Source organism: Mastacembelus armatus, chromosome 4 (genome assembly GCF_900324485.2).
Source record: "Mastacembelus armatus chromosome 4, fMasArm1.2, whole genome shotgun sequence".
NCBI lineage: Eukaryota > Metazoa > Chordata > Actinopteri > Synbranchiformes > Mastacembelidae > Mastacembelus > Mastacembelus armatus.
In genome coordinates, this window is record NC_046636.1 from 12,321,888 (window position 1) to 12,344,174 (window position 22,287).

General features: G+C 41.3%; 1 protein-coding gene across 2 annotated transcripts in view; it reads right to left on the bottom strand.

Annotated features, from left to right (window-relative positions):
- Positions 1–391: 391 nt before the first annotated feature.
- Positions 392–22,287, bottom strand: part of dohh (deoxyhypusine hydroxylase/monooxygenase) — a 33,220-nt gene continuing 11,324 nt past the window's right edge. For both annotated transcript variants that reach the window (XM_026323618.1, XM_026323617.1), the window contains exons 4-6: positions 16,177–16,253; positions 2,727–2,982; positions 392–2,529 (exon numbers count right to left, since the gene is read on the bottom strand). In XM_026323618.1, the coding sequence (XP_026179403.1) occupies positions 2,219–2,529; positions 2,727–2,982; positions 16,177–16,253 (644 nt within the window). In that variant the 3' untranslated portion in view covers positions 392–2,218. The remainder of the gene's footprint in view (positions 2,530–2,726; positions 2,983–16,176; positions 16,254–22,287) is intronic.

The window sequence follows — 22,287 nt, forward strand, 5'->3', positions numbered from 1 at the left end:
TTCTCCCACTGACAGTGTCTAACAGCCAGCAAAATATAGGGTACTCAGTCCACACAGAAACAGGCTTGTTATAGTTAAAACCACTTGTTCTGCTCCATTTGCTGAAATGACTCTTTTCTAATACAAGAACCCTTGTAAATAAGTAAATATAATGTAGCTACGGTTTTATTCACAAATTTTCAGACCGTTCAAACTTTAAGTTCAGTATGACAGAGATCTTATTGACTTTAATATCCATTTATTGCCGTTCTTCAGATTTTAATCACTTTTACACTCTCTATAATTAGCTCATCTCACTCTCGTCAATTCACCTGTGCCCCCATAAATGCACATTTTCTGTGCCCATAAATTGTGTAGACATGTCAGTATCTATGATAGCTTCTGACTGATATCAAAAGCAAAAATCTTTTTTATTAGAGTTAAAGGAAGTACTAAATCATTTAAAACAATGTAGAAAGCCAAAACAGATACATAAAGATGAACATTGGGATTCCCTTGCTTACATGTATCTTAATAATAAGCATGAAATTTCTCAGCTAATTGCCAAACAGGGTATAATTGCACAATTCTCTTTAAAATGACCGCTGCTCAATTAGCCACTTTAGTCCTCCACAATGAAATGTGAAGAATTTATCCACCATTTCTACTGGATAGTGGTGATTCTCCAGCAGATTAATAATTTAAAAGTAAAACAAAAAAAAAAAAAAACAAGGAGCTTGATGATGACTCCTGCATTCTTCAGCACTTCCACTACCAATCTGCCATGCCTGGAACAAACTACTGCACTTTAAACATCATCCACCTGCTCCCTAGTGCATTCCCACATGCGTTTTAAAAACTGTATTTGAAACAACTGGTCCAGATATTTCCTTGCCAAAACATATTTATGGTGGCATGTTCATGCCAATAATTACAAAAATCAATCAAATCACTGTCCACCATTGTGCTACAGTTACACTAGGATGGTGATAATATTCACTCCATTTTTCATACTTCTCAAACCATATAGTGAGCCCTCATGTGCTCTACAAAAGTATTGAAAGTACTGTCATAAGATCACAAATATGTTTACAGCATAATTTTTGTTTTACATACAGTATACCAGTAAACACATGGTTGTAAAGATCTTTTGCTTGTCTTACTTCATTACAGCAGAATGAAATAGTACTCCATATAGTATGGTCTCACTTGCGTTTTACTGGACTATATGATATAGTGTATATTTTGACATACAGCTCAGAAAAACCCTACATTTGAAAGTAATTGTAATGAGTCCTTCAACATTCAGTCCAAAGCTGATAAATCTGTAAAAAAAAAAAAGAAAGAAAGAAATACTTTTGTTCAGTTCAGTAATCAGCCATGAGTTATACACAACACAAAAATACAAATGAAGTGCTGATATTATGTATATTACTGCTTACTGTGCTTTATATGTTGGAATAACACTACATACAATTGCAGCAAATTTGCTGTATGTGAATGCTGTGGTATCTATACAGCAACACTCATACATTCCATAGCTACAAGCTAGATTCTTGTAGCTCAGTTGCTGTGTTGGAACAAATCAATCTTGTTATGTGCCATATCTCTTTCATACTATAAGTTTTAATCATAGCTTACTGCAAACCAACTGTTATGTTGGATACTAACACAATGAAAAGAATTCACTCTGCTTAGAATAATTAAAAACGCAGATTAATTAAAACTTTTCTCCACTATTAAGTCCCACAGGACCACTATTAGCCCCTACTTGTCCCATTTTTTTCTCCTCCCCTAGTGTCTCCATCTGGTAACTGAGTGCACATTCTAGCTTCTTTTTAATGTGGCTGGTCAAAATAACACCTGAAACTTCTCAATGTACAGTGTAGGTAGATGAGTTGTGGCTCTCACTAACATGAAATGAAAGAGATTGATTGAGTTACATTTTACAGTGATATTTCCCAATTTGTTTTAAAAATCCAATTTATTTGTGAGTCACGCAAATTATTATGTTAATGTTGTAATATAAGTATCACAACGTAAAGATTAGGCAACCATTACATTATCAGATTGTCAGCATTCATTTTTAACTGTGTTGAAGGGACTGCATTGAATTTAAATATTACAAAGAAACAAATACAGCATAAAACAGAAAAAATGTTTTATCCAAAGGAACCCAATAGTACTGAGCTGTCCAGCTGTTTGGAGAGTTTAAGGGGGGGGGGGATTTGAGTGCCCTCTAACCCTGTAATCTGACCAGTCCATCAGCATACTGGAATTGGTCACTGTTTTCATACTCCAGCATATCTAGAGCTACTTCACAGCTCTCTTTAACGACACGTTCTCTGTCCCCACAATGACGCTGCAGCACAGCCACACACTCTTCTCTGCCAATGGAGCCAAGAGCTTCTGCTGCCTCGTGTCGAACCATGGGGTTTTCATTACAACAGTCCAGAGCTGCACGCAGAGCTGGGACTGCTGCTGGGTGCTGCATCTGACCCAGGACATAGCCAATCTCATGACGGAACAGAGCACTGGAGCACTGTAAGCCTGAAGAAAAAAAAGTTGTCAAAAAAAAGAATTTTAGGCACTGGTCCAATCCAAGCACTACCATTATCATCACAAAGCTCTGTCACTAAGAAGCAGAGAGACACCATAGGATATAGGTTACAAGTTACAGTTCTGTAGTTTTGTAATTACTGGAGTAATACATAGATTTAACAGTAACCCATAGTGTTGTATCTTACCGTCTCCCAGTACCAGCACAGCCTCCTCGTTGCCCAAGTTACGCAGGGCAAACATGGCACGATAGCGTTCAAAGAGTGGTAGAGTCTCATCCAACAGGATGACACGCAGCTCCGCCACGCTCTTCCTCGTTGCTGGAGGGGCTGGATCTACTGAGTTGTATGGGTTCTTATCTGTACTTCCATCCTCCAACTGTCTCTCTCCCCCACCTAGCAGCCACTCCAATCGACGAACAGCCAACTGACATGTTTCTGCAACCTGCAGAAAGTAAAGAGGAACAGGATATTCACAATACATTTTAGACATAACTCTGTTGGTATGAAGACTGAAGTGAGATGTTAATAGGGGTGGGGTGGTTTAAAAAAAAAATTGATTCACGATTCAAAAATCTCAATTCAAATCTTCATAATTCTGAATCGTTTCACAAATGTAAAAATGGATTTTTGTAATATTGCTGATGGAACAAAAAGACTTAGAACTCAAATGCATCAAAAAACTTTAGTCCAAACAGACTATGTACCATATTTTCCAAACTAAATGCGAGGATATTGGAGAACACGCAGTGGATATGTAACTAGTATGGTTGCTATGCGCGTCGCCGAGAGATCCTATGACCCTCCTTGTGGCACCACGAAGAGAGTGAAAGTCACGCTAGATATTATATTTACATATATTTCAGCAATTAATCGGATAAAATAGACTTTCGTATTCTTATTTCTTAAACGTGAACATGTTAACATTAGACCAAGGCTATACCTAGTCATCCATATTGACTCGCGACATTACACGTACGTTCTAACTAGAGCTGCCGTGTTTATCTTAATTAGCAACTAGACGATGCAATTTCTGAAGAAATTGCGTTGGGATTGCTGATCGGCGCGAAAAGCTCGAGGCAAACCGCGTCGCCAAGCACGTTTTGAATCGACCGATTGCGATAATTGAGAAATACCGACTGTAGTGAGGGTGCTTTTATTTTGAGAAAATGCTATAAACAGGCTTTTATTTTGAAAGGACAAAGAGCTACAGGAGACTCATGGGAAATCACAAAAGAATCTGGACTTTATTTTTTTATATTTCTCATACTTTACAAACATGTGATATCTTCCTATAAATAATTGTAGACTTTTATTGTGAAAGTCTGACCATGTCAAAAACCATGGCTGACATGGAAAATGGCCTCACCTGGTGCCTGAAGCTGTATGCCAATAACCAACGTCCGTTTCAATATTGAGTTGCTGTTTCAGGGCTTTTCTATTGAGAAAATGCTATTTCGGGGCTGTTATTTTGAAAGGACAAAGTGCTGCAGGAGACTCTTGGGACCTTGTACAAGAATTTAGACTTTATTTTGAATATTCCTTACAATTTACAAAAATGTATTGTCTTCCTATAAATAACTGTAGACTTTTATTGTGAAAGTCTGACCATGTCAGAAACCATGGCTGACATGGAAAATGGCCTCACTTGGTACCTGAAGCTGTATGCCAATAGGTAACGTCCATTTTAATATTGAGTTGCTGTTTCAGGGCTTTTTTAATTGAGAAAATGCTATTTCGGGGCTTTTTTTTTGAAAGGGCAAAGTGCTGCAGGAGACTCTTGGAACCTTATACAAGAATCTGGACTTAGGCATTGGGTCCTGGAAGTGTGCAGCGGAGGTGTGGGAGAGAGCATGGGAGAGCAGCTAGCCTCCAGATGGAAGCTGTGGGCTCCGGAGGATCCTGGAAGAGTAGAGTGTGGCCTGGGGCAGGGAGCTGCAGGCCTCCAGGGGGAAGCAGTGGGCCCTGGAGGGTCCTGGAAGTGTGCAGCACAGGTGTGGGAGAGAGCATGGGAGAGGAGCTAGCCTCCAGAGGGAAGCTGTGGGCTCCGGAGGGTCCTGGAAGAGTAGAGTGGGGCCTGGGGCAGTGAGCTGCGGGCCTCCAGGGGGAAGCTGTGGGCCCTGGAGGGCCCTGGAAGTGTGCAGCGGAGGTGTGGGAGAGAGCATGGGAGAGCACCTAGCCTCCAGGGGGAAGCTGTGGGCCCTGGAGGGCCCTGGAAGTGTGCAGCGGAGGTGTGGGAGAGAGCATGGGAGAGCAGCTACCCTCCAGGGGGAAGCAGTGGGCCCTGGAGGGTCCTGGAAGTGTGCAGCGGAGGTGTGGGAGAGAGCATGGGAGAGCAGCTACCCTCCAGGGGGAAGCAGTGGGCCCTGGAGGGTCCTGGAAGTGTGCACGGGGGGTGTGGGAGAGAGCAGGGGAGAGGGGCAGGCATTCAGGGGGAAGCAGGGCTCTCTGGAGGGTCCTGGAAGTGTTCACGGGGGGTGTGGGAGAGAGCACGGGAGAGCGGCAGGCATCCAGGGGGAATGGTTCAGTTAACACTAGTTAACAGTGTGAGCATCCCTAGTTTGTGTGAAGATAACATACCAGAAGGGATTGGAATTATCATTTGTCATTAACAAATAAAAGAAAATTCAGTTTTATGTTTACATTAAAGATAGATTTTTTTTTTTAAAGAAAACAACTAGGTTCAGGTGAGAAAGTGAGGTCAAAATGACACTACCTGACTGCATTACCCAGTTGTTATGTGTAATGCAGTCAGGTAGTGTCACTTTGACCTCACTTTCTCACCTGAACCTGGTTGTTTTCTTTGAAAAAAACAGATATTTCTTGTATCTGTTAATGACAAATGATAATTCCAATCCCTTCTGGTATGTTATCTTCACACAAACCAAAATAATAAGGTGCATATAGTCTAAATTTGTCCCTGCAGCAATCGCTAGCTCTCTCGCTCTCGGGCAGGAAGCAAGTGCTGCAAGCTAGCGCTGGCAATACGGGATGAGATTAAATGAAATATAACGTTTCTTAATCGCCTAATGAAAATTCACAATGCACGAGTCAATGTCCTCTCCGATGTTCACGTCAAGTATCTGTGAACACACACACACACACACACACGTAACGAGCTGCCAATGAAGCAAGAAGGGCTGTTCCTTGCTAGCAGATCGTCAACTATAATATGACTTCACTGAAAACTGAGCAAAGCTCCTCACTTAACGTTACCATGATTGTTACACACATTTTGGTTAGTATTAAGGAATATACGTAATTTCATAGCCATGTGTATTCCAAATAAAATCAATACGAGTAATGTACGTCCACAGGTACGAAGCACAGAGCGGTGCTACGCAGTTTTGTTTTGAGCTGTTACTATGGTGACCTAAGCCCAGAGTGGGAGGGGGACTGACGCGGCTGTTAGCACACGCTGAGTGAAGCAGAAGCTAACAAAACGTCACCTCACAAAACGGACTACTACAGAAAAACTATAAGACCGAATCGAAATAATTCTTTCACTAACAGAACCAGGAGGCTTCAACGAAGAGAGTGATCCGCTTTTTGTGAAGATATTCCAAAAAATGAAGGATTCGTAGCGAGTTAGAAACAGCCTTCATTTGCATTTATCCCAAAAACGCTACGGCTGTTTTAGAATGGGAGTGAATGAGAGATTGAGCCGTCACTCTCTGCCTATTTGGCCACGTTTCGGAAAAACCGTAGGTCCTATGAAAATAAGAAAAACATTGCCTGAAAGAAGACAAAAATCTCTACTACTTTTGAGAAAATGGTGTATGAAGAGTCAAAATTGTGGCCGTGACGGCGAGTTAGAGAGAATAATTTTCAATAAACTTAACAGCTTCTCCCGCTCTAGCGGTGACGTCACGCGCTCTAGCACTCTCCCATAGACACCAATGCAAAATTCAGAAATTTCCTAAAAAAAAACATAACTTAAACTGCCATTAAAGAAAAACCATAACAGATATTAAAAAGCTGAATACAAGACTAATAGATTAATGCCTTCTGACCCGTTTAAAGGTCGAATGGTGTTTCTAGCTGAAAGTATGCTGACACAGTTAAAGCTGAAAGAGGACAAAGTTGAAGGGGATTTTAACGTTCTCTCCATTCATTCCTATGGGAAAAAATTCCAACAAAACCTGGAATATTTCAGAAATTATGAAAGATATCGCTGAAAAAAGTAGAAGCATCAATCTCCTCATCGAGCTGAACGCGACGGTGTTTGAATGACGTTTCTATGTCGAACGGTGTAGGACTAGATAGCGACCGAAAAACGGCGGAATAATAATAAAGAGAAAAAAAACGAAGAACATATCTTGGGATTGCTGCTTTGCACAGCAATCCCAACAATTATGCTAACATCAACGTTGACGTTACCAGAGAATGTGGAGTAGAACACGGGCAGTGTCGTTACCTTGTGTCAGGCTCCGTTGGGCGAGCCGGTCTGGTTCACAACTGGATGCTTTAGGAGTTAGCTTATTTGGTGCATTGCTTACTTGCAGTTTAACATGAACTCTTAACCCTCCTGTTGCATTTCTACACCCCTTTCCCACACCTCAACACACAAATGTCTTTGGGCACACACACACACCTTAAGCCCCATTTTGGTTCCATGGCAACCTCCACAATATACAACCTTCTCGCACCTCTGGTAAACAAAGCTGAGCCTTTCAGTCAATGTGGTTGAGAAGAGATTACTGCAATACAAAACAATACAATGCGGATCCAATTGTTTGTCATTTGAGTCGTGTTTTTACTCTGAAGAGAAAGTAAGCTATCCATCTCTGGAACAAACGAAACACTACTTCACCCGCGTAACGTGCCATAATCCAAACGCACTGAAAAAGTGAGTAAATTCTATGATGAGGTTTGACATTTTGTGTCATTTCTCGGGGGTGTGCACATAATTACCTGGTTCACCTCAGATTATTTCCATATGAACAGTGCGCTCAGTGCCAGGCCGGATCAAATTAGTTGTAATGAGGTGAGACAGGAGAAAAGGTACTTCTCCTTACGTTCATGCGAATTAAATAAAAAGTGATGATTTGTTTTTGGCTTGTTTCATTTCAAAGAAATCATTTCAAGCTTTCTAGCCATATATGTATTTTTATGAGGCAAGTATTTGCTGAGATTCTGGTTTTATTTACGTGTCTGTGAAGAGATGACAGAGACAGACGCACCCTGTCTTCTTTCTTTATTTTACAAAAGCACAGCGTTTTGTTGTTATTATTACAGTTTCGAATGATATATTGCTTTTACCTGTGCGATCAAAATTGATTTGATTATTCGCATGCAGTTATTTAAGTTTGGTTCGGCGTTATCACCGTTATTGCCCAACACACTCATGAGAAGACAAAACTATTAGGATGACCCTATGACGCTGTCTTTTCAGAGCTACATGAGAAAATTGTAAATGTATTCAGTGTATGGTTCAAGCATTAGTTTTGTAATATAGTTAAGTTTTTCCTGTGTACATTTGGGCTTTTGTTTTCAATAAATAAATCATACTGGTCAATTTTGACAGGGAACAAAAGTTATTGCTATGCCAAAGTTTAGAAAATTTAACTGATTTCAAAAATGTCACGATGGTAAACATTTCAGTGAGGTACTCTGTGTGAGATAGTACAATAGGTTTCATCTGAATACTGGTTATAGTCAAAATAGCTATATATAATGTTTTATCTTTTAAAAAAAATGTGTTATGAGCTCAGATAAATGAGGACTGCAGGATGTACATAGCAAATACAAATTCAAAACTAGTAATGCTCACAAGAGCTGACTGATAAAAACTTCTATTCAGTTCAATTCAATTTTATTTGTACAGCGCCAAATCACAACACAAATCATCTCAAGGCACTTTACAAAAACAAAAAACCCAACAAATCCCTTAGGAGCAAGCACTTGGCGACAGTGGAGAGAAAAAACTCCCTTTAACGGAAGAAAAAAACCTCCAGCAGAACCGTACTCTGCCTTGACCGGTTGGGGTGAGTCGATACAGGAGAGAGAAAAGAACAGCAACAATAAACAACAAATAGACACTGCAGGTTGGTGGGGCCAGTAACTGCACATCAGCAATATACAGTTCCAGGACCAGGGACACTTTCAGAAGGTACAGAGAGATTACAGAGTTAGAGAGACGGAGAGAACACAAACTAAGAGAGACAGAGAGCACAAGGTTAGTGACATTCAAAAGTGGAATATACATGTGAGAGGGGAAGAGAGGAGGGGGAAGGGAGGGGAGGGTTAGGGTATGGGAGCTCAGTGCACCAATGGTCCTTGGGCAGTCTAGGCCTATAGCAGCATAACTAAGGGACGGTTCAGGGTTACCTGACGCCAACCCTAACTATACGCTTTGTCAAAAAGGAAGGTTTTAAGTCTAGCCTTAAAAGTACAGAGAGTGTCTGCCTCCTGAATCCAGACTGGGAGCTGGTTAACGGGAGAGGAGCTTGATAGCTAAAGGCTCTGCCTCCCATTCTGCTTTTGCAAACTCTGGGAACCACAAGTAGACCTGCACTCTGAGGGCGAAGTGGTCTATCGGGATAATATGGTACTATGAGGTCTTTAAGGTATGAAGGAGCTTGATCATGAAGGGATTTGTACGTGAGAAGAAGGATTTTTAAATTATATTCTGTATTTTACAGGGAACCAATGAAGAGAAGTTAATATAGGAGAAATATGATCTCTCATGCTAGTTCCTGTCAGGACTCTGGCTGCAGCATTCTGGATTAACTGGAGGCTTTTTATGGAGATACTGGGACATTCCAGATAGTAATGAGTTACAGTAATCTAGCCTTGAGGTAACAAATGCATGGACTAGTTTTTCAGCGTCATTTTGAGACAGGATGTTCCTAATTTTGGCAATGTTGCACAGGTGAAAGAATTCAGTTCTAGAGATTTGTTTTATGTGTGAGTTAAAGGACAAAAATAACTCCAAGGTTTTTCACAGTAGTGCTGGAGGCCAGGGCTGGAGGCCAGGACTATAATTTTAGAAAAGTTATTTCTGAGGTTTTTAGGGCCAAATACAATAACTTCTGTTTTCTCTGAATTTAAAAGTAAAAAGTTACTGGTCATCCAGGCCTTTATGTCAGTTAGACATGCTTGAAGTCTGGTTAACTGGTTTGTGTTAACAGGTTTCATAGATAGATACAGCTGAGAGTCATCTGCATAACAGTGGTAATTAACCCTCTGGGGTCTGAGGGGGTTTTGGGGGCCTGGACAAATTTTGACGTCCTGACATTTGTGCTTTTTTCAGTGTCTTTTAAACATATTAATGTCTAAAGTCTAATAACACTGTAATCAGCACAAAATTGGCTACAATAATATGTGAGCAGCAAGTTTATACATGATTGTGTTTTTGAGAAAAATGTTTATGCATGGTTAGTGAAAGACTACAATTTTTTAGTCACTGAAATAAGACCATAAAACACAAACAGAACTGGTTCACAAGACTTTGGAAACCTGCATGTTGTAGGCTAAAGTGTTTACTTCACAGTGTTGTGAATGTCATCTTGTTCACACATTCACAGTAAACAATACACTGATTTAAATTTTCTAAGACACTTTTTGTCCAGAAAGGCCATATGCAAGAGGGTGTGTGTCTGAGGATGAATAGTATGATTTACCTGAGAAGACAAAAGCCGCACTGAACGACCAGACAAAGGCGCGCATAATGAGCCTTTCAGTCAATGTAGATGGGACGGATTAGTGCAGCACAATACAAAACAATGAGGAGCCAAACGATCCTCATTTGAGTTAAAATCAGTGTTTTTACTCTGAGGACAAACTAAACTATTTGTCTCTGTGTGGAATATAAGAAGCGAGAAAAAAAGTGAGTAAATTCTATGATGAAGTTTGATGTTTTATGTCATTTCTCGGGGGTGTGCACATATTTACATGGTTCATCTGAGATTATTTACATGTGAACAGAGTACAAGGCGGGACCGCATTACCTGTAATGAGACAGGAAAAAACGGACTTCTCCTTACGTTCCATACAGATTAAATAAAAAGTGATGATTTGTTTTCGACTTGAATTGTTTCATTTAAAAGAAAACATTTCGAGCTTTCTAGGCATATAATTCTTATTTTTATGAGGCAAGTATTCGCTGAGATTCTGGTTGTTTTATTTACGCGTCTGTGAAGAGAAATGGCAGAGACAGAAAAGGCCGAGAGCGCACCCTGTCGGCTTTCTTTATTTAAAAAAAGCACAACGTTTTGTTTTTATTATGATATACAACTAAAGTAGACCCTTTACAGATTTGAATGATATATTTCTTTTATCTGTACGATCAGAATTGATGGAGTAATTTAAGTTTGTTTCGGCCTTATCAGGAAAAGATGCGTCAAAAGGCGCCGACGCGTGCATCGACCCCAGAGGGTTAATAGAGTGCTTCCTAATGATATAGTCTAAAGGAAGCATGTACAGGGTGAACAGAATCGGTCCTAGCACAGAGCCTTGTGGAACTCCATAACTAACTTTTGTGCATGTGGAGGTTCATCATGAACATGAACAGTCCAATTTTGTCCAATAAATAGGATTGGAAACATTTTAATACTGTTCCTCTGATACCATTCACATGCTCCAAATCTCTGTAATAAGATGTTGTGGTCAATAGTGTTGAATGCAACACTAAGGTCTAGGAGGGCAAGTATAGAAACAAGTCCAAGAGAAGATCGTTGGTGACGTTTAACAGTGCTGTTTCTGTACTATGATGTGCTCTAAATCCTGACTTGAAAATCTTCAAATCGTTTATTCCTGTGTAAGTGGTCTGATAGCTGCTTAGCAACAGCTTTTTCAAGGATTTGAGAAATAAATGGTGGTTGGCTATTGGTCTATAATTAGCCAAGACTCCTGGATCAGGACTAGGCTTTTTGAGTAAGGGTTTGATTACTGCAGTCTTAAAGGCCTGTGGTACGTAGCCTGATACTAGAGATAAATTTACTAAGCCTAATAAAGATGAGTTAATTAATGGCAGGGTGTCTGGATGGGATGGATTTTATCTCTAATAGTTGTGATTTTATTTGTAAAGAAAGTCATCACTGCTGAGAGCTAAGGGAACACTGGGCTCAACAGAGCTGTGACTTTTTGTCAGCCTGGCTACAGTGCTGAAAAGAAACCTGGGATTGTTCTTATTTATAATTTTATTTATTTATTTTATTTATTTAATATTATTTATTATTTATTTATATAGACTGTTTTTCCAGGGTAGATAGAATTCCTCTAAATTTGTGGAATGCCACTTCCTTTCCAGCCTTTGTGATGACTGCTTTAAGGTACGAATATGTAAATTATACCATGGGACTAATCTCCTCTGATTTACTAACTTTTTTTTCGAGAGGGGCCACAGTATCAAGCGTTTCACACAGTGATGAACAATATGATCAATTTGGTAGGGAGTGGGATTGAGGCAGCTGCCCTCCACTGTGTTGGCACATGGCATAGATGTAAATAAAGATGGAATCATTTTCTTAAATTTATTAACAGCGTGGTCAGATAAACATCTGCTGTAGTGGAGTTTTCTTCCAAATGATGCATGATCCATCATCTTAAATTCAAAGAATGATCAAAGAATGATCTGACAAAATAGGATTTTGGGGGGAAACTTAAATGTTCAATTTCAATGCCATAGGTCAGAACAAGATCAAGGATGTAATTGAAACAGTGGGTGGGTTTATTAACATTTTGAGTGAAACCAACTGAACCTAATATAGAATTAAATGCAGTGCTGAGTATTATTTTCAACATCTACATGAATGTTAAATTCTCCTACTATAATGACTTTATCTGAACTATGCACTAAATCTGAGAGGAAGTCTGGAAATTCAGTTAAAGTCTCTGAGTACGAGACAGGTGGACGGTACACAATGACAAGTAGAACTGGTTTTTGTGTTTTCCAGTTTGGATGTGAGAGACTAAGAGTGAGGCTCTCAAATGAGTCATAGCAGTCATACAGTTCTGAGGATGAAAGTTTAATAAGTTTGAGTGGAAGATTGCAGCTACTCCTCCACCTCGACCTGTGCTTCGAGGAACATGACAATTTTTACGACTGAGTGGGGTTGATTCATTCAGACTGACAATCATCTTGTTGTAACCAGGTTTCAGTAAGAGAGAGAGTCAATTTGGTGATCAGTTATCAAATAATTTACTAATAAAGATTTAGATGAAAGAGACCTAATATTTAATAATCCACATCTGACTTCTGTTTTTCTGTTCAATAAGAGGCGTGGTCTTAATTTTTTATTAGGTTTTAATGAATAACTCCTCTTCTGTTAACATCTGATCTATTTGATTTATATATTCGAGGGGCAGACACAATCTCTATGGGGTTTTTTAGGGGGGTGACGGCTCTCAGGAAACTGCAGAGATGCGTTTTAGACTGAGTCTCTGCGTCCCGGTCCCCACTCTGGATTGTCAAACTTTAGGTTGGCTAATAAACTCAGCCAAAGTTCTAGAGATGAAAGCTGTACCATTTAAAGTGGGATGGATGACGTCCCTCGCTACCAGACCAGGTTTTCCCCAGAAAGTGACCCAAATGTCTATGAGGCTCACATCGTTTGCTGGACACCACCTAGACACCCGACAGAACAACGACATGCGGCTAAACATGTCATCACTGGTCAGATTGGGGAGGGGTCCAGAGAAAACTATGGAGTCCGACATTAATTTGGCAAAGTTACACACCGACTCAACATTAATTTTAGTGACCTCCAATTGGTGTAATCCGGTGTCATTGCTGCCGACGTGAATAACAATATTTCCATATTTACGATTAGCCTTAGCCAGCAGCTTCAGATTTGACTCGATGTCGCCCACTCTGGCCCCAGAAATACATTTGACTATAGTGTGTCGCTGAGTGGGGAAAATCTACTAGAAACGTGAACAGGCAGGTGATGAGCCATGGGCTTCTGCTTAGGAGTATGTTTCCATCGGACCATCACCGAGGCTAATTCTCCGGGCTGCTCCGGAGCTGCCCTTGGACCGCTAACAGACCCTGAGCCTGAGCTCAGTGGCTCCACACCTGCTAACAGGGCTGGGCTAACTGGCTTTTGTTCAAAGGTGCAGAGCCACGCTTCCAAATCAGTGATCCTCGCCTCCAAAGCTACCAGAACCTTGCACTTATTACAAGTACCATTATCACTAAAAGAGGCAGAGGAATATCTAAACATGTGGCACACCGAGTAGGAGAGAGAAAGAGCTAAGCTAACTGGTAGGCTAACGAACGCAAAGTTTGGCAATAGCAATAAATACCGGTCAAAATAGAAAGGTACTTGACTAGTACCGGAATGTGTAGCGGTTAATGAATTGTTTAGACAGTTTAGGTAGTTTTTAGGTGTGTTAGACTATAGCCAGTCTGTTGCTAATCTGTAGACGAACTATACAGCACACACAGCACGACACTCTTGCAATAGGAAGTGATTTACGTACCCGGAAACAGTTCCTCTGTCCACATCTAGTACAACATTGTACACATACAACACTATAAGTGTAACACTAAAACAACAGGAGGGATATTTTAGTTCACTAGTTAATGTTTTCCACTAGATGTTTTCTGTTCAGATGTTGAAGCATTGATGAAGTGCTGTTGTGGTATGCCAGTCCTACTTTACAATATATGTACTGCACCGTGTTGTTCTCTTTAAGTTTGAAATGATCCCAAACTTTGGACATTCTCTGCCTTTTACGGACAGTTTCGCTCTTTGCCATAGCGTCAACTTTTGATACTGAAATGTGTTGTACGACAGTGATTACGGTCAGTGTGGAACTATGATTCCTAGGCGGAGCAGGTCCGATAACGCAAGTGATAGTAATTAAACAAAGGCAAAGAATTTCGATTTCCTCGAAGATTCGCTGAGGCTCAAGCAGACATCGTTTCACACATTGAAAATGTTTCAGGTGGGTGATGCGGTGGTTGGCACTGACACCTCACAGTAACAAAGTTCTGGGTTCAAATCCTTTTCGAACCTGGGGCCTGCATGGAGGCTGCATGCTCTGGGTGTTACAGCATTTTCCCCAGTCCAAAGGCACAGTTTAGTGTTAGGCTAATGAGTGGCTCTAAATTGTCTGTAGTTGTGAATGTGAATGTGAGTGCTTGTGTCTCAGTGTGTCAGCCCAGTGATAGTCTGGTGATCAGTACACGGTGTACCCCGTTTCTCATCCAGTGTCACCTGGGATTGGCTCCAGTTCATCATGACCTTGAATTGTACTAAGTGGTTTAGAAAATGGATGGATGCATTTGCATCTATCAAGGCTGCTAACTCCAGTTGATGTTTAGTGATATCTGAAACCTAGTGTCATTACTTTCTCCACCATCACTCTGTATGTTAATATGTTGGTGTGTTGAATAAAGACATGAAAAATCATGTTTTATCAGTTTTGAAATGTGTTTGTTGATATTTGTGATTTTGGTGTAGATCAGGTCAGATTTCATTATGAATTTATGCAGACAACCAGGTAATGGCAAACAGTGCTAATATTTTTTCTTGGTAGTAAAGAGCTCAATGGCAAACTGGCTGGTGTCACTACTTGACCAGAACATGGAACTTTGCTCACATGATAATACAACATTAAGTGTGATGGTTATGCTTGTTTCTGTTTAAACATGGTTTCTAGTATCTACTGAATGTGATCGTTTTCCAGCCGTTTACTAACTCCTGACTTTCGACCTCTTCCTAGTGGATGCTGTGATTGGTTTTGGTCAGGTGTTTACAGAGAGCAATTTGATTACAGATTTGCTGTAGCTCTAAAGTATATAAGTTCAATATATGACATGTGACATGATACAGGATAGATATGTATAGGATAGTATTTGCAGTATGATGTGCAGTTACAGGCCCCACCAATCTGCACAATGTTTATTGTTGTTCTTTTCTCTCTCCTCTAACCACTGTGACGATTTTCCAAGATGTCAAGGGGTGACTTGAATGTTTGCTTGACCCTTTGATGGTATGTGGTTCTGTTTGTTTTATTGGGTTAGTGTTTTATGGTTATAGAGGGTTGTAAATAACTGCCAACAATTTGGTTAGTTGGTAGAGGCCTGGGGATAGAGGACACCTGAACAAACATTGTAGGGTGGCTTCAGTTTAGTCCACAGTACTGTATATAAACCTGGTGTTGTAACACAGAGTCAGAGGATTTCTGCAAGGACGTCTTCTCCGGGCCCGTGATTAAACCTGAGATGATTCATCACACTTGTGGTTGTTTCTGAGAATTAGCAACTCTAAAACTTAAAGAAATTTCCACAACACCACTCACCCCAACCGGTCAAGGCAGATGGCTGCCCAAACTGAGCCCGGTTCTGCTGGAGGTTTCTTCTATTAAAGGCAGTTTTTCCTCACCACTATCGCTAAGTGCTGCTGCTCATAAGGGATTTGTTGGGTTTCTATGTAAAGTGCCTTGAGATGAGTTTATTGTGATTTTTACTTTTACTTTCAATTAATTGTCAAACTACCGAAAGAACACAGGTTTAGCTGAAACAAAATTAAACAGTATCCCTTTTAATGACTTAAGCAAAAAATCCTAGCCCAGACTAGTCTTCCTATGGATGTTTAATTTATGCAAATGAAGTTCTCTGTCCCTAATGGCTTGACACCACTTGGTGATAGTAGTTACAGACATGATTTGTGTATTATGTTCCTACCTCTTTGACAGGATCCTGACTGTACTCTTTCAGTAGGTCCACAACCACAGGATCACCAATTGCTCCCAGAGCCTCCCCTACAGACAGGTACACAATCAGAGTGACATACCAGCACATCAGCATTGTTGCTATGTGATGATGAAACAACACGATGATGTGGTTCATTCTGTGTAATGAGAAATAAATGATGTATGTTATGTAATAATGTGCATTACACATAATTAACCCTCTGGGGTCTGAGGGTGTTTTGGGGTCCTGGACAAGTTTTGACATGCCCTGACATTTGTGCTTTTTTCAGTTGCTTTTAAACATATTAATGGCTAAACTCTGATAACACTGTAATCAGCACAAACTGGGCTACATTAATATGTGAGCAGCAAGTTTATACATGATTTTTTTAAGAAAACAGTGTTTATGCATTGTTCGTGAAAAGCTAAAATTTTTAGGTCACTAACCATAAAACACATACAGAACATTGGTTCACAAGACTTTTGAGAAATGTACATCTTGTAGTGTAAAGTGTTTGCTTCAAAATGATGTGAAAGTCATCTTGTTCACTCATTCACAGAAAGCAATACAATGATTTTTATTTTTATTCTTGCTTATGTACTTTTAACTTGTCTTTTATTTCTGTAAAGCACTTTGAATTACTCTGTGTATGAATTGTGCTATATAAATAAACTTGCCTTGCCTTGATTTCAGTTTTCTAAGACATTTTTTGTTTAGGAAAGACATATGCAAGAAGGTGTGTCTGATCATGAATTTACTTCAGAAGACAAAGATGCACTCAAAGACCCGCACAAAGAATCGCGTAATGAGCCTTTCAGGCAATGTGGCTGAAAGGGGATTACTGCAATACAATACAATACAATGCGGATCCAAACATTCGTCATCTGAGTCGTGTTTTTCCTCTGAGGAGAAAGTAAACTATTCGTCGCTGTCTGGAACATACTAAGCGCTTCTTAACCCGCATAACGTTCCACCATCCAAACACACAAAAAAAGTGAGTAAATTCTATGATGAGGTTTGATGTTTTATGTCATTTCTCGGGGGCATGCATATAACAGTGCGGTCAGCGCGAGGCGGGATCAAATTAGCTGTAATGAGGTGAGACGGGAGAAAACGTACTTCTTACGGATTCAACAAAAAGTGATTATTTGTTTTCGACTTGAAAACATTTCAAGCTTTCTAGCCATATATTTCTTATTTTTATGAGGGAAATATTCGCTGAGATTCTGGTTTTATTTACATGTCTGTGAAGAGATGACAGACACAGAAGACAGAGAGTGCACCCTGTCTGCTTTCTTTATTTAAGCAGCGTTTTGCTGTTATTATGAGTGTTTACAACTAAAACTAGACCATTTACAGATTCGAATGATATATTGCTTTTATCTGTACGATCAAAATTGACAGAGTAATTTCAGTTTGTTTCGGCGTTATCGGGAGGAGAACATGCCACTTAAACGTGCCGGCGCATTCGTCGACCCCTGAGGGTTAGCACATTAACATTTTTTGCTGCTAATAAAAGATGTATATCTGAGAAACTAGCTGAATTAACGACTAAAACACAGTCTAACAGTAGGTTGTTTGTAGTGGTGGAAAAGAAATCTTGAAATTAATTTATGTTCCGTGCTTGCGCCTGAGGTCTAAACACAGTTTAAGCTCTATTAATTATGGAAACCAACTGATTAGTGTGAGACAACCAGCACAGCCACAGGTTACTTGCTTGTCCGCGGGGTTTACTGAGGTTCGGTCCGTTCCGTTGTGGGCTGGTCCATCTGCAGTCTGCCAGCAGGTTTCCAGGAGAGACCTAGGTGTTTCCCAAAGTCCTGGGCTGCAGGCCTGGAGTCCGGTCGTCACCTTTCCTTGCTCTCTGTCTGGCCGCTGCAGGGTTGTCTCATGAAGTTTGGTTGATGTGAGATGGTCATCTGGAGTTAAGTGTTTACTGCAGGACAGCCACAAGAAGGGAGGATGGTCTTTGTTCCTACTATGCGTGGGCCGTAAAAGCAGTCTCTACTTCATGGTTCTTCAGGGCGGTGCTCTTTTTCTGAGTCTTTATCCTCAGAGCGAGAGGATCTTGAGTCTGGAAATCTCTTAACCTTCTTTGAATCTGTCTGGAACTCTATCCATTTCTGTATGGTGGTGGCTCAGTGATGCTGTGGGGCTGCTTCACTTCCTCTGGCACTGGAATCAGGTGACTGTGATGGCCACTCCATTGAAAATCTCTGGTGGAAAGGTGGTTGCAGCACGCAAACCCAAGAATATTAGTGAACTGGAGGCCTTTGCCCATGAAGAATGGGCTGAGATTCCTCAGGAGCGCTGCCAGAAGGTGTCTGGCTATGCATCATGTTTGCAGCAGGTCATGAAAGCAAAAGGGTGCTTTACTAAATACTGCTTGTTATGATGGGGTTAAATAATTGAGACTACAGTAGTCATTAAAAGTGGCATATTGTGTTGAATTTGGAGAAACCATTTGTAATAATAGTTGTGTTGAGCTATTTCTGTCGACCCGTCTGGGGTCTAATGGTGTTTTGGAACAAATGAACAAATTTTGACATGCCCTGACATTTGTGCTTTTTTCAGTTGCTTTTAAACATATTAATGGCTTTAACTCTGATAACACTGTAATCAGCACAAACTGAGCTACAATAATATGTGAACAGCAAGTTTATACAATTGTGTTTTTAATTTTATTAACTCTCAATTAACTCATTTCCACGCATTGCATGTTTGACCTGTGCCTAGCCCATAGTAGGAGAAATCGAAAAATGCCGATACTTAGCAACACTTGCCACATCCATACCTTGTTAAAGACTGTTTTCACTGTCAGGGCATGCACCAGAAAAAGTGAGCTGCTCTGTCATCTGCAAAAGTAAACAGGCTTGTCTGTTTGAGTAACTGTCTCAGTGCAAAGAAAGAAAAATAATGGGAACTTGTGTTTTTTCTGTTCTTTTTTTCCATGTGTTTGATAGACATGAACAAGTTCAGGGAGACCAAATGGTCGGGGGTTCGAATCCCGACCAGGGCATCACCAGTGTGGGCCCTTAGGCAAGGTCCTTAACGCTACTAGCCTACCTCATTACAAATGAGTGATAGAAATACTGGAGTCACAGTTCAACAACTAGTCATACTGGCTCAGACGTCGCCCGGGTCAACAAGGTCCGCGTCAGGTGCTAGGGGACCAGGGCAACCTGATGAGAAATGGGCTACTGGAACAAGACACTCGTGGACGAGGGCTGATAACAGAGAACTGTTGGAGTGCTACTACATGAGTAACCCCAGCGATAGGGGCTACATGAAGAGGATGTAGGACCTATGGTAACTTCGAAACCCACCATATACAGTGGGTACGGAAAGTATTCAGACCCCTTTAAAATTTTCACTCTTTGTGTCATTGCAGCCATTTGCCAAAATCAAAAAAGTTCATTTTATTTCTCATTAATGTACACTCAGCACCCCATCTTGACAGAAAAAAAACAGAAATATAGAAATTTTTGCAAATTTATTAAAAAAGAAAAACTGAAATATCACATGGTCATAAGTATTCAGACCCTGTGCTCAGTATTGAGTAGAAGCACCCTTTTGAGCTAGTACAGCCATGAGTCTTCTTGGGAATGATGCAGCAAGTTTTTCACACCTGGATTTGGGGATCCTCTGTCATTCTTCCTTGCAGATCCTCTCTAGTTCTGTCAGGTTGGATGGTGAACGTTGGTGGACAGCCATTTTCAGGTCTCTCCAGAGATGCTCAATTGGGTTTAGGTCAGGGCTCTGGCTGGGCCAGACAAGAACAGTCACAGAGTTGTTCCGAAGCCCCTCCTTTGTTATTTTAGCTGTGTGCTTAGGGTCATTGTCCTGTTGAAAGGTGAACCTTCGGCCCAGTCTGAGGTCCTGAGCACTCTGGAAGAGGTTTTCTTCCAGGATATCTCTGTACTTGGCCACATTCATCTTTCCTTCAATTGTAACCAGTCGTCCTGTCCCTGCAGCTGAAAAACACCCCCACAACATGATGCTCCCATCACCATGTTTCACTGTAGGGATTGTATTGGGCAGGTGATGAGCAGTGCCTGGTTTTCTCCACACATACCGCTTAGAATTAATGCCAAAAAGTTCAATCTTGGTCTCATCAGACCAGAGAATCTTATTTCTCATAGTCTGGGAGTCCTTCAGGTGTTTTTTGGCAAACTCTATGCGGGCTTTCATGTGTCTTGCACTGAGGAGAGGCTTCCGTCGGGCCCCTCTGCCATAAAGCCCCGACTGGTGAAGGGCTGCAGTGATAGTTGACTTTGTGGAACTTTCTCCCATCTCCCTACTGCATCTCTGGAGCTCAGCCACAGTGATCTTTGGGTTCTTCTTTACCTCTCTCACCAAGGCTCTTCTCCCACGATTGCTCAGTTTGGCTGGACGGCCAGGTCTAGGAAGAGTTCTGGTCATCTCAAACTTTTTCCGTTTGAGGATTATGGAGGCCACTGTGCTCTTAGGAACCTTGAGTGCTGCAGAAATTCTTTTGTAACCTTGGCCAGATCTGAGCCTTGCCACAGTTCTGTCTCTGAGCTCCTTGGGCAGTTCCTTCGACCTCATGAGTCTCATTTGCTCTGACATGCACTGTGAGCTGTAAGGTCTTATATAGACAGGTGTGTGCCTTTCCTAATCGAGTCCAATCAGTTTAATTAAACACAGCTGGACTCCAATGAAGGAGCAGAACCATCTCAAGGAGGATCAGAAGAAATGGACAGCATGTGAGTTAAATATGAGTGTCACTGCAAAGGGTCTGAATACTTATGACCATGTGATATTTCAGTTTTTCTTTTTTAATAAATTTGCAAAAATTTCTACATTTCTGTTTTTTTCTGTCAAGATGGGGTGCTGAGTGTACATTGATGAGAAATAAAATGAACTTTTTTGATTTTGGCAAATGGCTGCAATGACACAGAGTGAAAAATTTAAAGGGGTCTGAATACTTTCCGTACCCACTGTACATATATATAGCGACTGGGGCTTGATACCCAAATATAAAAAATAAAAAAATTTCCCTTCTCACCCCTATGGGTGGTGTGTGTGTCTTCCTCAATCTCAGGTCCTCTACCAGAGTTTGAGGGTTCTTCGCAGTATCTTAGCTGTTCCTAGCACTGCGCTCTTCTGGACTGAGATCTCTGATGTTGTTCCTGGGATCTGTTGGAGCCACTCTCCCAGTTTGGGGGTCACAGCCCCGAGGGTGCCGATTACCACGGGGACCACTGTTGCCTTCACCTTCCACATCTTTTCTAGCTCTTCTTTAAGGCTTTGGTATTTCTCCAGCTTCTCATGTTCCTTCTTTCTGATGTTGCTGTCACTTGGGATCGCTACATCTACCACTACGGCTTTCTTCTGTTGTTTGTCCACCACTACTATGTCCGGTTGGTTAGCCATCACCTGTTTGTCGGTCTGTATCTGGAAGTCCCACAGGATCTTAGCTCGGTCATTCTCCCTCACCTTTGGAGGCGTGTCCTATTTTGACCTCAGGACCTCCAGTCCATACTCGGCATAGATGTTCCTGTACACTATGCCGGCCACTTGGTTATGGCGTTTCATGTACGCTCTGCCTGCTAGCATCTTACAACCTGCTGTTATGTGCTGGATTGTCTAAGGGGCATCTTTGCACAGCCTGCACTTGGGGTCCTGCGTGGTGTGGTAGACCCCGGCCTCTATCGATCTTGTGCTCAGGGCCTGTTTTGTGCTGCTACGATCAGTGCCTCTGTGCCGTCTTTCAGTCCAGCTTTTTCCAGCCACCGGTAGGACTTTTCGATACCAGCCACTTCTTGTATCTGTCGGTGGTACATGCCGTGCAGGGGTTTGTCCTGCCATGATGGTTCTCGCTCTTCTTCCTCTGCATCGGGCTTCTGTTGCCTGAGATATTCACTGAGTATTCCGTCGCTTGGGGCCATCTTCCTGATGTACTCATGGATCTTGGTCGTTTCATCTTGGATCGTGGCTCTGACGCTCACCAGTCCCCGGCCTCCTTCCTTCCTCTTAGCATACAGTCTCAGGATGTTGGATTTGGGGTGAAGTCCTCCATGCATTGTGAAGAGCTTCCTTGTCTTGATATCAGTGGCTTCTATGTCCTCTTTTGGCCAG